The following is a 17,097-nucleotide window of genomic DNA, read 5'->3' as shown; positions in this document are numbered from 1 at the left end:
TCAAGGAATTAGTGAATATGCTAGGAGCACAGAATTGGTGGTGGAGATGGAGAGCCAGTTAATGCCTGCAGGGTATAGAGGACAAAATACGTGCCAGTCTGTGGCTTTTGAGAAGCAAGAGTTTCTTTGCTTCCAGTGGAAGATGTGCATCCATTGCTATTTATAAAAGGTCTCAGACAACTGGCAAATTAGTCTGCAGTTGAGAACCAATCTCAGTATTTCTTTTGCTTCTCTCCATCTTGAATTAAATAGTTTATGAAAGAAATTATTCCAGGATTTGAGAAAATTTGAGAGCTTTTCTTACATTATAGAAATGCTGCTAATGATTCTTCTTTTATGTTGTTAATATACCTGGTAACACTTCTCCTGTGCCACCTGGAACGATGTTTTCTTTCTTTTAGGGTCCAGCTACTTATTCTGGAATCTGTTTTAAGAGTACATTCTAGAAATTATTGTTTTGGAGTTGCTGGACTTAATATCTACTTCCAGAAAGCCTTTTCAGATTCTCCCATAACCACTAGTTTGGGGAATGTGGGCTAAACAGCTAGAAAGTTGTCAAACTGCAGTAACTGAAGGGGGGGGGCAGGACTAATCTAGGGGAAAATTAACTTTAAACCCAAATGGTTGATTTGACCATGACTGCACCAGTGTCCTGTGGGAATATAGTTCTTTTTGTTCGAGTCTCAAATGGAGATAGCTTGTAACGTCTAAAAGAGCAAGCTATTTTCCTTTCAGATACCGGTTAATTTGCTAGCCTATTTCTCTAACCAGTAATAAAGCGTATGTTAATAGGATACCCCATAACCCAAATTCCAGGGTTTGGCAATACTTAATGTGTTCATTTAGTAGGTGTGGTGAGTCATTCAAGACAAAATGCCATCATACTCCACATATTGTCTTCAAAGCCACTTATCTTAATAGCCATTGACTTTTGATGGACTTTAGGCTTCTTAATCATCTACTTATTCTTTTTTTTTTAATGTCAGTTAGACTTATTTTTAGCTACTGCTTTCTCTTTTTTTCTAAAACACATTAAAATGTAGCTTCATTTGCACAATACATAGCTAGACTTTGTTTTGCTAGTTGCTACAGTAAATCACAGAGCCTTCAGATAATCTCTAAATCAGGTCAGTCCTATATCCATGTGCAATGTCTCAGTCCCTGAATTTGCTGCTGCTCCATTTCTGCTTGATTGGAGACTCAGTCAGTGAAGTCTGTAGTGGCAAGAAGATAGGAGAAAACTGGGGCAAAATTTCTTTCTTACCCTGTTTTGGGTTAGGGGATATTGCTATTTTTGACCATGAAAGGGTTAGAATGTCCCTTCTGTTTTCTTGTAGTTCTTTTAAGGGTAAGCATGGCAACAGAGTGGCAGTGATAGCATTAGCTATCATGTATTACCTATCACAGGGGGTGATAGCACTCTTCCCCCTCCTCCCCTTTTTTTTCTTCACTAGTAACTAAACCGCTTTAAAATTTTGAAGTATCATACACAGTTGGAAGATCTAGTAGGCTGAAGAATATGGGCAATTCAGCTGTATCGTTAGATCYGACTAATTGTGTTGCTAGATATGGACTTCTAGAAAACTTTATGCAGCCATAAAACGTGAAAGCTACAATCCAGTTTGTGCAGTAATAAAGAATATTTTCCAAAAGAATGCTTAATTCAAAGAATTCATGTGTAAATTATGAGAAAATTGAAATAACTATTTAGACAACATCTGTTTTCAATTAAGTGCATCATATTAGTGAAAAGCAAACAGCAATCACAATCTGTCCTTGATAATTATGGGGGAGAGGGTTTGGTTTTCTGTGGCTGCGGTTTTTGTTTTGTTTTGTTTTGTTTTGTTTTTTAAACAATTGCTAGTTACTTATTAATGTATTTTTCCTTTGCAGCGCCCACTGGTTTTTGGCTGTCATCTGTTTTCCTGGTTTAGAAAAACCTAGATATGAACCAAATCCTCACTATCATGAAAATGCTGCAACACAGATAAAATCTTCCTCTTCAGATGGAGAGAGCAACACTCCATCTCCTTTGCCAAATGAGTTAGATGTACAAAACTCGCCTTCCAAGTCCGCAACAAAGAAGACATTGACCAAAAAGTATAATACAGCTTTAATTGACCCAAACACTGAAACAGAGGACAGTGAGTCTTCATGTTGTAGAAGAAGTCCCTGTAGGGGAAAAAGTGGTTTCAAAAAACTAAATCAAATAGACAGTGATGTGGAAGAACCTAAGACTGTGCAGTCAGCATGCCATAAACTTGACCATAGGGCTCCAGATGAAAATGGTATACAGGGTGAATTCACAACCGCTGGCCAATCTATTGGTATGTAATTGTAAAAATATACTTATTTTAATGAAAAATTTGGAGATTTCACAGCTCTTACTTGCTTTGCAATTGCATAAACTCCTTACTTTGAAAATTGAGTAGCGTGTGGCTTGAGTGCTCCCATTGTGACTAATGTACCATTGCATATAAAATGTTTTTAACTGTTGACATGTCTGTTGTGACATAAAGTTGGAGATAAACCATTGTTTTCCCAAATCAGATAAATTCCCCAGTCACACGACTTTCCTGAATCATTTTGTAAATATCTCTTACCTTGTACCAGTTGCGACTGGAAAGGTTAAGGAAGGAACAGCAGTTGGTGATCTTTTGTCCGTGGACATTCGTAATGTGTATGCATGGGGGAGGTGAATTCAGACTGTGTGCCCAACCTTAATTCCAGTGGCTTCTAGCATTTGAGGTTTTATTTCAGTACCGTTAACTTCTTTAGGGTGCTGATGGAAGGTTTATGAAAAGACTGAGGAAAAAGTATATGTTTTTAAATCTCTCATATGACCACTGTGTTACATTTAGAGAAGTTTTCTCCATGCAGTAGTAGCCATCTCTTCTGTAGAGGTTGATATCAGTAGTTGCAGTGATCTGGAACAGCATATGTACAAAAGCGAGCGAAGGAGCTGGCATACTTTTAAAGGCTAGTGAAGGAAAAGACTCTTGTATTCTCTCTGCTCACTGCAAGATTTGGATCCCCTTGAGTCATAGAGACTAAAACATCTGGTGATACAGGAACTTTTACTTCAGGCACTGAGCATTCGTACTAACTTAATTTGCTTTATATATTGTAAGTAATTGCATAGTTTCATAGTAAAAAGTCTGAAAAGACTATCAGTCATATGCTTTAATGTGTATACTGCAGGCCATTACGATTTTAACTCTAACATCTTAGAGGCTGTAAACTACTTCCTATTTTCTAGACTAAATTTTTTCAAGGGTAATATATACTGAGCTTGTTTTTCTGACAGCATTGTCTGTTCTCCAAGTACTTTTTTTCCTTTTAATTTATTCTTGTCTGAATTGATTTTTCAACCTAGATGTGATTGTTACTGTTTATGGTATTGCTGCTATATAGTAAGTTCTCATCAGTGTCTTGAATGCTGCTGCTGTTACTTCTCCGTAATTGAAGGGAATGTTCTTTATGAAATACATTTTTGCTAGAATTATATTTTGTTTTTTTTATCGCTGCATTTTATTGGTGGCTGGTCATTCTGTCACTAAAACACTTGGACTGTTGCTCAGCCGTTGCAGGTGCTCTTTGGTTAATGCAGATGTTCTTATTGGTCGCAGTCCCATTTCACAGACATGTAAGAATGAGACTCAATTTGAGATTGACACTCAAAATATATTTAGACATCCAAATTTAGATATGCTAGGTGCCTAAACTCCCATTCCTGTCAGATGGATGATGGGGATCTAGCACTTGGCTATCCTGCCTGTACTTCAGTTCTTTCTCCAGAAGGGCATGAATCTTAACTCTGCCAAACCTGGTGTGTATGTGCTGAATATCTTAGGATATTTCAAAGTGCCTCTCTTTAACAATATAGTCGGTGAAGCCTAGACAGCTCTTCTGCTCACTCTAAAGTAGTCACATTGTAGCTGTTCGTTGAGTAGCTCTCTCCTCTGCCTATGGTTTCCACTTAATATTGTGAGACCCTAGACGTCTCCTGCACATGGGAACCTAAACATAGATGTTTTGATCTCAGGCCACATCCAGGCCTCTCACTTGTAAATCAGTACCAGTTGATACCTAAATAACATTGAAGAGGTCATCCAAAGTACTTTTTTTTTATTATTATTACTTAACTAATTACATTTTTACTGCTCAGTGCTGAAAAGTCATTCAGTTCTTGTATGATACTGTGATTCTTCTCAGTACCAGTTTTTATCTTCTAGGACTGTGTCATCGATAAGCCACATTAGTATATGGCCTACTTTTTGTGCTGAGGTCTTTTTAAAAATACCAAGTAAGATTAATTCCCAAGTTTGTCCCTATGGAACTCCACTAGTAACCTCTTTCCAAACTGTTCCTTCAATTTTGAATGCAGCTCTTCAGTTTTTTACTTTAGTTCATTGCCCCATTTACTGTTCTTGTTGAAATCTTGGTTTTCTTTAATACGTAATAGTTCCTCCTCCTTTATCTTTGTGATGGTTTAGATACCTCCCTTTTCTAGGAAAAGTTTTCTTATAAAAATACCAGGTTTTGCTGGCATGAGTTATTCAGTTTTCATTTATTTCCGCATGGTTCAGTACTTTTTCTTTCAAAATCTGTTCTGAAGTCTTGTATAGTGCTATAGTAAGAGCAGTGAGCCTGTAGCTGTCTGTATCTGCTTCCTTCACAGGTATAGCTGTAACATTGTTCTTTTTTCATTTGATGCTGTTTCCCATGTGACTAAATTTGTAAAGGGGTAAGGAATGAATTTACAAAGCAGAATTCTGCTAGTGACATAAACTTACACATACTCTTTTTTTACGTAGCCAACACTGTAGTTTCACAAACATTTCTAAGCTACTGCTCCCAAAAGAGCTTATCCTACTTTCTACCCTCCCTAGCAGCATGTTCCCTTTTGTTTTTACCAGCATAAGTCTTCACGTAACTTCAGAGCAAATCTGATCAAAGAACTCTTTCAAGGTAAAAATAATAAGCTTTTGGCTGCCTTCCTCAGTCTGGTTCACTGTGTGTGAATGCATTTGATAGTACAGGGAAGGAACCGCTTGGGGATGGGAATAAGCAGTTAAATTGGGGACAGGATGGGACTACCTCTTCTGGTAGCAGTACCGGTTTGTACTGTTGTAAAGTTCTTGTGGAACTACAGTGGTAACTTCATGATGGGTTTTAGTCTATTTTTTTATATTTTCATTTATTTATTTATTTATTTTAAGCTTTTCTCAGAGTAAAGAACAATTTGTGCTGTGATACTTAGAAACTTCACTTTAGGCTTGTATGCATGAATCAAATAATGCTTGTCAGCTGTATCACAGTTATTGTGAACAACCCTTAGCAAACTTGAGGTATTTAAAATTAGTTTGTTCTTCAATGATGGTATAGTATTTGGTGTTTAAATATACTACTGTCTATGATTGATACAGATGGCTTGCACAAAATCAGACTAAATTATAGTGAAGACTCAGCTGATGGCAGTAAACCAAATGAAGAYGAGCTTATAGATTTTTCTGAAGACCAAGATAACCAGGTAAAATCATAAATTTTATTTGGGAAACGGAAACTGTTACTTTATGTTCAGAATAGACAGTTTAAAAGCTGTGTATAGGTTGCAAGTATGCATTGCATAAAGCTAGTTTACCTTTAGCAGTGTAAGATCCAGAGCACTGGTTACTTAGGAAAGTTTGCAATTTAGCTGAAAAGAGAGGATTGTACATTCTTTCATTGAACTGTTTAGTAGGAAACTGCTGTACTGATTTTGCATTTAACTTTGAGTCTTTCGCATGGTGACAACATTATACAATGATTTTAGCAAAACTCTTAAAAACAAAACAAAACAAAACAAGAAAGTCAACAATTTTCTGTCTCTCATCTCCCCCCACCAGAAATTTAGATTTTTGAGTTGTGGAAGGTCTCTGATCATTCAAGTGTCCTTTATTGACTCACTACTTGGGTACAAGGGTATTATTCCCTCGTTTTGTTGCCTCTACAACGTAAGCTCAATGTGAACAAGTTAGAAGTTCAACAGTTACTCTTCTTAATGGGCCTTCCTGTTCCTGTTCCAGGTGTATGACTCCAAGTTGTCTGAAATAAAGGATCGGAGGCTGTCAGATATACAGGCTAGGAATTACCTATTTTTCACCTTTGAGTTCAGAACAAACAATTATTTTCCAAAGCCTGCAGCTATTTATAATGGCTTCCAATTTGTATGTGTGTGCACACACACAAAACCTTCAGTTTATGTTGAAACCTAACTGTGCTTTCAAACAGACTCAACCCACCTCTCTTGTCATGTTACATGACAACGTTCTTTGATTCTTCCCTATTTTGTAGCAGTTCTTCGAGTTCCCTGGAGATGGAGAATGATGAGTAGGGTGTTTCCAAGCTGGAGTATGTGGCATGAAGGCAGTGAAGAAAGCACGTGGTCAGCACATGTTCCTTGAGAGGAGGAAAAGATGCTGACTTTCCTGGTAGCGGTGCAGCTTAGAATTCAGCTAAGTTTGAAGCTGTCACTGATATCTTCTACAACACACAAATAGAGTATAGAAATGGTAGACTGTGACAGGCTGAATACACTTTCACATCTGCCAAAAATTGAGTTGAGGCTGCAATAGAAACAGGAGTATTAGGAACAAAGCAATGTTTTCTAATACAGATAAATCTTGATGGCATAACGTGAGGATTTCAGTCACAGGACCCTGCATGTTAATGAAGTGTACATAATTATCACCAAAAATTTTCCAAATCATGTTGATGTGGGGGTTACTGTTGTTTTTGGAAAGCATCTCTTTCCTTGCAACACGATGGTTTGTGGTATTAGTAGTGAACTCAGTAGTACTCTTTTAAAGGTAAGAAAGGTAAGAAGATCATTGGGGTGCTTTTAAATATAAGAACTTCGTGTTTATAAAACTTCCATATCCTTCATAGCAATCAATATTGAAATCAAAAGGTTAAAGAATATTTCCAGGCTTGTGGCATGTCAGTTTGTGTAGCATCACATCAGGTTGCTTTTTGATTTCCCTTGCTCAGAGAACCAAGTTGGGACAACTTTTGGTGTGATTCTGGAGCAAGGGTCAAGTACTTCTGAGTTCATTGCAGATTTTTCTCTCCATGCATCTAGGAGATCAACATACATGAAATCACCAAACAAGTTTCTAGTAATCATTAACAAGGAAAAATATTTAAAATTTGGATTAAAACCTGCATTGGAGATGCACCTATTTGGGACAGCAGTGCTTTGAATATGTTGGTTGTAGGTTTTTTTCTATTTTCAGTGGTTAATAGTACAGTTCACTTTCTGTCTTTCTAGCATGGATTTGAGAAGCAATGTGAGACTGAAAGTTGGTAATGCAAATTTTACAAAGAGTGAATGGATTTAGGAGAAAGTTAGCACTGCTTTATTACATTTGATGTTATTTGTTTTAAGTAAAAAAGGTAAGTATAGGAGTAGTTTCTTTTGCATCTATTTGAAAAACAATATTAGCTTCTAAATACCCATAAACATGTTGCTTTTGTAGGAAGACAGCAGCGATGATGGTGGACTTGCAGATGATAACTGTAATTCAGAAATGGGACAATGGCACCTGAAGCCTACTATCTGCAAGCAGTAAGTATTACAAGAATTAAAATAGACTTCAAACTTAGAAGCTAATGAAATTAAAAAGGCAATAATTATGGGAAATGGTATACTTCATTCTAAATACGTTTTAAACAGCATGTTACTAGTATTTGAGGGAAACTTCTATACTTTGTAATATAGTCAACTTCAGTGAACAGAGAATTTAGTGAATAAAGCTACAAGCAAAATGATAGCTGTTTGATTTCTGTTAAGCCTGTGTGCTGCTTCAAGTTGTGAAGATAACTTCTTCAAATAAAGCTGTTCTTTGACATCTTGCTGTTAGATTCATACAACAGGAAAGTGCAGAAGAATGTTTAAATGTATCCCTATATATTAAAAAGCAGAGTAATTATTTAAATTTAAAATGTACTTAAATTAATAATTTATATTCTCACACTTTAATTTGTTTATCCATTCTAATATTTCCTTCTTCATGAATATATTCCTTACTAGAAGGGTAATTGCATTTACAATATATTATTATGGTGTAGGATAAAATGATATATTTATATGTGCTGTGAAATGTGTATTTATTATCCACAATATATTTGCATACAGGGGCAAAATCCCATCTGTGTTATGAATTTTAAAAATATGTTGTCGTGCTATGAACTTCTTAATTCAATTAAGTTGTCCCATGCTGCTGATGGATTATCTATGTATAATACTTTCCTGCATTGCTTGTATAAATAATAACTTTCTTTTATCAGAAGTTAAAATAAGTACAAGTAAAACCTAAAAATATTAATGTGATTGTATGCCTAGACCTCAAAAGTTTCACACGTGTAGATTAATTTGAAAGTACAAACTAACCTGTGGATAGATACATGCAAATATTTAATATCTCTATTTACTAGTTTGCAGTCATAAAATAATGTAGTTTTGAAAATACTGTTTTCTTAAAGGAACAGAATTAACTTGAAACTTAGCTGATTAGCTGATACTACTTTGTTTATTTTTAAAAAGCCTGCCCTTTAACTTCCCTGTCAGTTTAGTGATTTGACAATCATGTTTTATTTTTAAGTGTACTCTTTCCCTTTATAAATGGTGAAAATCCCACAGAAAAGACAAACTGATGAAAATGAACCTTATGTTTAAATATTAGAATGAAACATTCGTATCATCTTCGGTGGAATTACACATAGTTTAAAATTATTTGATGCAATTTAATTTTGGCATAGGAAAGTATTTTGCTTCCTCCACAGGTAGGGTTTCACCTAGGAGAAGCAATGTAATTTACTTCATACACAGTTCTTCCAAATATAAAGTAACACCCTGGAGAAAATGAAGCAAATACTATATCACAGATGGGCTTAATGTGTTGTGATAGTCACTGTACACTTGCTCTGTCACTTGAGGGCAGAGAACTTGTAGTTTTCCTGGTATCTGCAGAGGACATGCTTTTGCTCTGCCCTTCCTCATACACTGAATGTGGTTCTGTAAGGTAGAGCATGATTCACTTCATTTATTTTCAGCARTCTGATGGAATCAAGTATGTTGCCAGTCTTTAAATCAAGTAGAGCAATATTTTTACCTCTGGGCCCTCTTTAAACCCTATACTAAAAAATTTTCCAAACTCTACTCTGGTGTAGTGAGATGACATGCTGGTCACTGTGTTAAATTTCTCAACCAAGCTGTGGGAATGAATCAGAAGAGTAGGGGTAACCATTTCTGGTTCCCTACTCCTTGTTCTTCTGACCATTTTGAGACCTTTTGCCCCTGTAGCTGTTATTAGGGATCTCAGGTTACAGAGTCTGGTTCTTCAGCTGGAGCTTTGATTCACCTAGAGTCATCAGTGTCAGAGCTGCTGAGAGTAAAGTCTAACTCGGTTACTCTCCTGATACTAATAGATTTCTTAAGCTCACGTCAGTTGGTTTCAGCAGTTATGTTCTGTGGGTTGTGTGCACCCTGCTCAGTGGCTAGGGTCTCGGAGTATTAGAGACATTTAATGGCTTTGCTCCAGGGTCCACTTGAAGCTTTAGAAGCACTAACAGAGAAATCTATCTGTTCCAGAATTCCTGTTTCCTGTCCCACTATATTCAGAAAGTTGAGCAAAAGTAACAGATGGCTAGGAGAGCTGGAGCATTTGCACTATGAACATCCCACCTGGTCATCAGGTTGACTTAGAGAAAAGCAATCCAATTCATTTCAGAGATTGGTGTCCGGTAGATAGTTTGGGTACAAAAGCTTTGTCCTTGAGGTTTGTCCCTTGAGTTCTGCACAGGAAGCTGTGGATATCTACTTCTGAGTATGAGATCCCAAATAATACTAGCTCTTTTGAATGGAACAAAACACATGATTCAGTGGATTCTAAGATGAGTCCATTTCAACACTAGCCAACTTTGTGGACTTTTGCAGGTAGCACAAGGTGCAGTAGGTACAGATTCAAAGACCTTCAAAAATCTTTCAGGTTTCATGAAGAACACAGATCTTCAGTCTAAGGTCTCCACCTTTATGATGCTGTCCTTTTTACCCTAGGACCTCCAAGGTCCTTTACCTGTGGAAACTGTAAGATGATTTAGTATTCTCTAGATATCTACTCATTTATACCGCAGAAGAAATCACTGGGGATCACTGTATCCAGGTCAAGAGTGAGAGCCCCAAAGTTGTGCCTGCGTTCTCAGCTTAGGCATCCTTAGTGGACTGGTGACATCAGAGGCCCATCGTGTAACAGCGATTCCTCAACTAAGCCATCGACTTTCTGTCAATGTTCCTGAAAGTGCCTCTGCAAACTACAGTTCATCTGCTTATATTTTACCTCCTGCTTCTTCTGTACTATTACTTTCCTTCCTTTAAGAGGTCATACTACTTCCATTTAGTGTACTTTGGTTTTAGTATCAAAGCCAGAGACCCTCTGGTTAACTTTAACTTGATTAACTTTATCATTACAGTCTCTCTACTGTTCTGTGATCCTCCCACCCTTTAACACAGGCTGCCTCTGGCAGGTGGTAGTCACTCTTTTACTGGAGGCTGTAGGGCTGCTTTCTCTACACCACAGAGAATGGTACTTCCCAAACTAGAGAGCCATCAAACTTGGACATGAGAAAGGTGGACTGTAACAGTAGTTAGAGTTCAGAGTAGTAACTTGAACCACTTTATCTCAGTTATTCTAGAAGGGGACTAGCTCATGACTGAACTACAAAATTCTTTCTATAAAGAACATCCTTGTCTGAATGTGTGTGTCTTATTGTTAGAAAATAGAAAGCAGAGCTCTATGAGAAGTAAACTGCATCCTATCTATCCCCCAAAACTATTCTTGCATCTGATACTGAGATTCTGAACTGTGGTATGAATTGGCACTGATATATAAATCCAACTGTTGTGTATAAGACAGCTGATATGATTGGATGTTATGTTTACAGCTACTGCAAATATGACATGCTCTAGATATGAGTGATAAGATGTAAAAATCTACAGTGTACGGGTGAGTGTTCAGGTAGACTTGGTTTTCTAGAAAATGGTTATGGATACATTATTTTTCTAAACTCTTTCAAACAACGTTCAGGTGAGTTTTATGGGTAACTATAAAGTAGACAGCTTTCAGATACAGCTTTCAGGTGGGGTCACTTCTATAGACATACACACCTAGTGTCTTTTTTGGTGCTGTAAAATGTCCCATCTGGCCTCCAGCTGCTCCTCCAGAAGGGTATTTGTAGGTTCTGTATCTTTCCAGTCTCATGGAGGTGACCTAGATATCTTGTGCCTCTAAAATAGCACTAGATGCCCAAGGGCTTTTTAGGCAACTAGATCTCACCTGTAACAAATGCTTTCAATCTGACACTAAAATATCTTCAAATTTTCTGTACCTAGTGAATGGTTAAGTCTAAAGATAACTAACTTTGCATTTAGATATCCTAGTTACGGGATTATAGTAGTGTTGGCAAAACTATGTAGTATTGATCTAGTTTTGTTCAAGATCTCACCACAACCGATTTCATAGCTAGCTGTGTAACTTCATTTTCCAAACTGCTGTAAAATACAGTGTACTTAAAAATTGTGTTCTCTCATAGGCCTTGCATTTTGCTTATGGACTCACTGAGAGGCCCTTCCCGGTCAAATGTTGTGAAAACACTAAGGGAGTAAGTTTTGTATCTCTAACTTTTTCGAAATTATGCAAGGAAAAAAAAAACAGTTTTAATTTTCATGGTCTTTCATCATAGGTACTTAGAGGTGGAATGGGAAGTCAGGAAAGGCAATAAAAGAAGCTTTTCCAAAGATGTCATGAAAGGTTCCAATCCCAAAGTGCCACAACAAAATAACTTTAGTGATTGTGGAGTGTACATATTGCAGTATGTGGAGAGTTTTTTTGAGGTATGTATTTTTTATGTCATTATTTGTTTTGTATCCTGCGGCAATCAAATATGAGCTAATAAAATCATTAAAATGGTAAAAACCTCTTTACTGTAGGTGTTATTGCTATTTATATATTTTTTAAATTAATTTATGCATTAACATACATAATAATGAATACTTTCTGTGGGGGGGGAAAGACTAATTATCATTTTTAGTTGCACATATGTACCACAATACAGAAACTGGAAGTCATGGAATTTTCTGACAAAATGTTGAGGAAAAAATACTTAAAGTCTTCCTTTGCTGTCTTACAGTTCATACCCTTCAAAAATTATCCAGTTATAAACACAAATTTGAACTCTGTTTTTTAAAAATCTAAACCAAAGATGTGGTACAAAAAGCTTGTTCTTTTTCCCCTTTCTGTTTAGGAAATGTGACTTTAAATAAAATCAGTAGTATGATACAGCTGTTTTAGACTTTTTCAGTTGCATTAAAATGTGTAAGATGAATCGTCCATTAATGCAGTAACTGAATCATTACAGCTAAAGGCCAAATTCTGACTCCATTGAAGAAAATGGTAAAACTCTTTTATTACAGTCTTGGCCTTCAAGTTAAAGCTGATGTTCACTTTTACAAGTGGAGGGACCCTCAGGCCTGGATTGGGAGGAGAAGAGATGAAGTGAGAGGTTGCCTGTGTGGGACATTAATTCTATTTACAGTCCATACCATTTTAGGGCACTGGTCCTAAACTCTTTTGTAACTTACTTGTTGCTGAGAAAGCTGGTGATTTTTTCTCCCTTCCATCCCCCTTGTTTTACATGTACTTCATATGATAGCAGCAGGACTGTAGCAGAGTGTACTCATGCAGAACGAAGCTCAGACCTGTAAATATCCTTCTGCCTCACTGCTGAGTCCCTCCGTGAGAGCTTAAACTCTCTTTCAGTGCTTCTGGTTTTGTAGATGGGGGTATATATGGGGCAACCAAATTCTGGTAGTTTTTACTCCCTTCYTTCTTGTGAACTAATTGCTGAATTTTGACAGGCTGAATCTCTTGTCCTGTCTGGTCTGGCAGGATGTAGAAGCTTTGTCAGCCAGGGAACAGGGGTGACTCTCAAATCACAGGGTGTTCTCCAAAGTAGCATTAGCGGAAAAGTAAAAGGTGTGCTAGCCGCACAGTGCTTGAATATCTTGCACTTGCTGAGCTAATGATTTCAGTTGCAAATGTATTTGAAAAATTACACAAATCTCATTAACTCATTAATTTCAGCTGCTCTAGAAATGGAATTGGGGAGTGCGTGGCTGTTGTGTTAAATTTGATGTTTGTGGTTAATTCATGCACCTCTTTTTCTTTATTCCAAGGATTTATTTCAAATAACTTTTTTTAATAATAAGCATTAAAATCCTGACGTGTGTATTTTCCTAGAAGCAAGACTCATTTGACGAGGTGTCTAGAGTAGTTAGGAWCACAAACGTCTGCTCTCACAGCGAGTAGTTTTCCGCTCCTTCCTCAACACAGTGGCTGTTCAGCACTGCCGCGTTCAGCCCGTCAGGGACACCTCGGTGACCTGCCCAGTGTGTCGCCCCTAGTTTTCCCTTCAGCTTTTTGGAAAATAAAGCAAAAAGATTGGGGGGGAGCGGGGGGGTTAGCGGTGCTCCGTGGGGCCGGCAGAGGGCGCCGCGGTGCTGCGGCGCCGCGGGGGGAGCCCCCCSCCCCCCCCCCCCAAATGTTGGCTTTGCAAACGAAACCCGTGGCTGGCGGTCATGAAAGACCGTAGAGCAGAAGGTGGGGTTTGGTGATTGAATGGCTAATGTCYGTTCGGGATGAAAGATGGTACAAAGCAAGGAGGAAGCTCTTCCCTCACGGGCCCCCCACATTGCACCTGTATGTAACGGGGTAGGGCTGGAGGGGCCGGGGCAGCGGGCGAGGGTAGGAGGCAGCAGAATATTTGTACAGCTGGCTTCTGACCTATTTCTTCACTTTTTTCCCCAAACTGAACCAAAAAAAAAAGCCCTAGTTAAGAATGTGTCCAAATTTCATTTGAAATTTCTTTCTATTTTCAGTATCTACACTAATGAGTTTTCATTAATGTGCTTATTCCTTTGTCTGGCCTATTTCAAAACTGAAGGTGTAGAGAACCTGATCAGCTTCTGTCCATGGCTATCTGCATCTTCATGGTCATTTTCCTGAAGTCTACTACAGCTAGTATTTAGTGGCTTCATTAGCAAAGTCTGTTAAACATAGTTTTTTATTGCCCTGTTATCTATTTAATGTTCTCTTTGGATGTGGAGCTGCATTGTTACTAGTGCAATGGGTAGGCATTGGCATGCTCCTGGAAAGAAGGCAACCTGGTTTTAGCAAGTAGTGTTGCTAGTGTTAGCTCAATGGATGAATGTAATTCACTCTTCCTCATGTAAGCTGGAATACGCATAAAATAGAATTTATCTGAGAGAAAACACTATTTCACACACTGGTTATTTAGTTCGGGTGAAACTGCTGTACGATGTTATGGAAACTTGAAGTGCCATACATATGTTTCATAATAATCATTCTGTTAATTTTTTTGGATGAGTGAGTTCTAGCAAGAAATCAGAATGCAAGTATAAAAAGGGCTGGCAACGTCCAGAGGCTTTTCTTTGACCCTGCTTTTTGGGTGAAATGTAAAACTGAATTTCATAGGTAGTTGTGGTCCTAAAGGTATTTATAAGAGGAGGAATATATAACCACAGATTCCTAATCAGATCTGGATTTTGATGCAAGTCACCTTCAAGAAAATGTTGCTTTACCATTACAACAATTTTCTTTCATTTTAAAATAATTTCTATCACATACTTGTGCAGCCAAATGTTTTATCCAAAAGATGTAGCAAACTGAGTAGGTTATTTGGGCACTCTTGTAACCAGAACTGTGACCTGGATGAAAGGTATTGTATAACATACTGTGGCTTGATTTATTTGACCTTAATTGTACATGTACAGGACACCTCTAGTTGTGGAAGCTGTAGAAATTTCATTTCAGGCTGACTAAATGAGGGGGAGGAGTATAATTTTTCCTGCTACTGAAGTTCTCTCCAGTCGTTCAAGTTACAGCTCCTTACTGTACTATCCGAATGAACTTTCTTTTCAGAATCCCATTCTGAGTTTTGAGCTACCAATGAACTTAACAGACTGGTTTCCACGCCCAAGAATGAAAACCAAAAGAGAAGAAATACGAAAAATAATCCTGAAACTGCAGGAACAGCAGAACAAAGAAAAGAAGGGACAGAAGGATCCAAATTCAACAGAAAGATCTTTGCAGGAAGGAACAGAACAACTTATCAACAGCAGCTCAGACTGAATGTTGTATCTGTTGCATGTTAGCTCCACAATCAAAATTGAAATACACGTTTTGTCTGCCCAGACTAAAGAATTGGCATATTCTCTGCTCAAAGTTACTTGGGAATGTTTAATGCCTGTATAAATGTGTGTCATAAAATTAATTAATTCCCACAAAGATGTGTATTAAGTAAGTAAGTAAGTCTGTACATATGTTAATGAGGCCAACTTTTTCAGCATTTGTAATTATTTTTTTTTCCACTTGTTAGGGAGCTTTTGTTATGTATTTCTGTTAATAGAACTAAAATAGCAACTTCTAAACATAAAGCAAATAAAGAAAATATTTATAGGATAAAATGGTTAACTTTTTCTTTTTCAGTAAAATTGTAATGTTACAGGCTTAAGTAACACATAGGGAATGATTTGGTAGAAAGATGATTCATATTTTGACCCTATTTAGTTGCCCTTTACAAGATTATTCTGCTTGTGCTACAAACAATAATATGGGTAAGTGTCTCAATGTACCAAGGCCTCAGAGAGGGTGATTCCCATCCTTGCAGTATCTAAGTGTAGGCAGTATAATAGTTAATAGGACTGCTTCAGATTTGGGATTTTAAAAGATGTGCATTGCAATTAAAATTCCACACTTGCTTTAGTGGGACAGGCTAGGGAAAGGGAGAGAATGCTCTTTGACCAGAGATTACTACTCAAGCAGTATTATAAAAGTGGTTTCAATGAAGTGATCTTGAGTGATACTATTAAATCATATTTTGTGGATCCCAATTGTTGTACAGGTGTATTTTGAGACTTTCTTCATTATAAAATTGTATTTTGGTAAGTGTACTTGGAATAGCAGATTGCCCACATTACATTTTCTATGTTACAATTCTGAATGTTACATTCATATGTGCTTTATCTAAGTAATGAACATTTAAAAAAAAAAGTGTATGATTACTATTTTTTGTAATATCCACGCCAAAAAAACAAAATATCAGTGTTCATTGCTTGCTTGTTTGTTCTTGGCTTTAGGTAGCATCAGACTAATGTTTGGGATTTGTTTGGATGTTTCCAGTATATTTTGATTTTAAAACAATCTAAAATTCCATTGTTGTTTATAGTGCAAACAAAGCCTTTTATCCTTGTTAAAAAGGCTTTGGTATTCAAATGAGGAAAATACGAAATGGTTCTTGCAAGGGTATATATATATATCCAGTCTTACACTAATATAGATATCTTTTAAGGGAACCAGCAACTGTCTCTTCCCAGAAACAAATCTGTCAGGGGAAGAGAGGGACCTTCTGTCCCTCCTTGCAGATACTGTTTTCTCTCCTGATTGTTTTACTGGGAATGTAATTTGTCATTCCCTTCTCCCTAAGAGAAGAAGCAGAGAATTCATTAGCTGAACTCTGTCCTCCTGAGATCTGTCTTTACACACACACACACACACACACACACACACACAAGATCAAGTCTAGCCCAGTACTTTGGGTTCTCCGTGAGGTTTTCGTTCCCACTAAACCCTGAAAACGTGGCTGCTAATGACATTACTGCCAGGGCATTCCTGCACAGGTGGCTATCTCTGTGAAACCCTCTGTTTAAAAATGGGTTCACCAAGGCAGAGTGATTGCACATAGAGCAATACACCGTGGGCTGCTAATCTTTTGCACAGATAACCCATGGGATTTAGGGGAGTTGTTCATTCCCTCATCTCTTTCTTCTTGCATAGATCCTGGGCCCCATGGGGAAAACGTAAGCACCACACATACATGTTAGGGAAGACTCCTACACAGAGGTTTCTTGTTGAAAATATGTTTGGGCAATCTTTTGGATTACAAATTAAATATGTAATGCACATACCTCTGAGTTGTTTT

General features: G+C 37.4%; 1 protein-coding gene across 4 annotated transcripts in view; it reads left to right on the top strand.

The window, feature by feature from the left end:
* Nucleotides 1-15,583, top strand: part of SENP6 (SUMO specific peptidase 6) — an 84,081-nt gene extending 68,498 nt beyond the window's left edge. For all 4 annotated transcript variants that reach the window (XM_026079027.1, XM_026079026.1, XM_026079028.1 and 1 more), the window contains 6 exons: nt 1,894-2,327; nt 5,430-5,533; nt 7,521-7,609; nt 11,632-11,700; nt 11,782-11,932; nt 15,039-15,583. In XM_026079027.1, coding sequence (XP_025934812.1) covers nt 1,894-2,327; nt 5,430-5,533; nt 7,521-7,609; nt 11,632-11,700; nt 11,782-11,932; nt 15,039-15,248 — 1,057 coding nt within the window. In that variant the 3' untranslated portion in view covers nt 15,249-15,583. The remainder of the gene's footprint in view (nt 1-1,893; nt 2,328-5,429; nt 5,534-7,520; nt 7,610-11,631; nt 11,701-11,781; nt 11,933-15,038) is intronic.
* The last annotated feature ends 1,514 nt before the right edge of the window (nt 15,584-17,097 follow it).

The sequence above is a fragment of the Apteryx rowi genome, unplaced genomic scaffold (assembly GCF_003343035.1).
Source record: "Apteryx rowi isolate R43461 unplaced genomic scaffold, aptRow1 scaffold_490, whole genome shotgun sequence".
NCBI lineage: Eukaryota > Metazoa > Chordata > Aves > Apterygiformes > Apterygidae > Apteryx > Apteryx rowi.
This window is presented reverse-complemented; position numbering and strand designations above follow the sequence as displayed.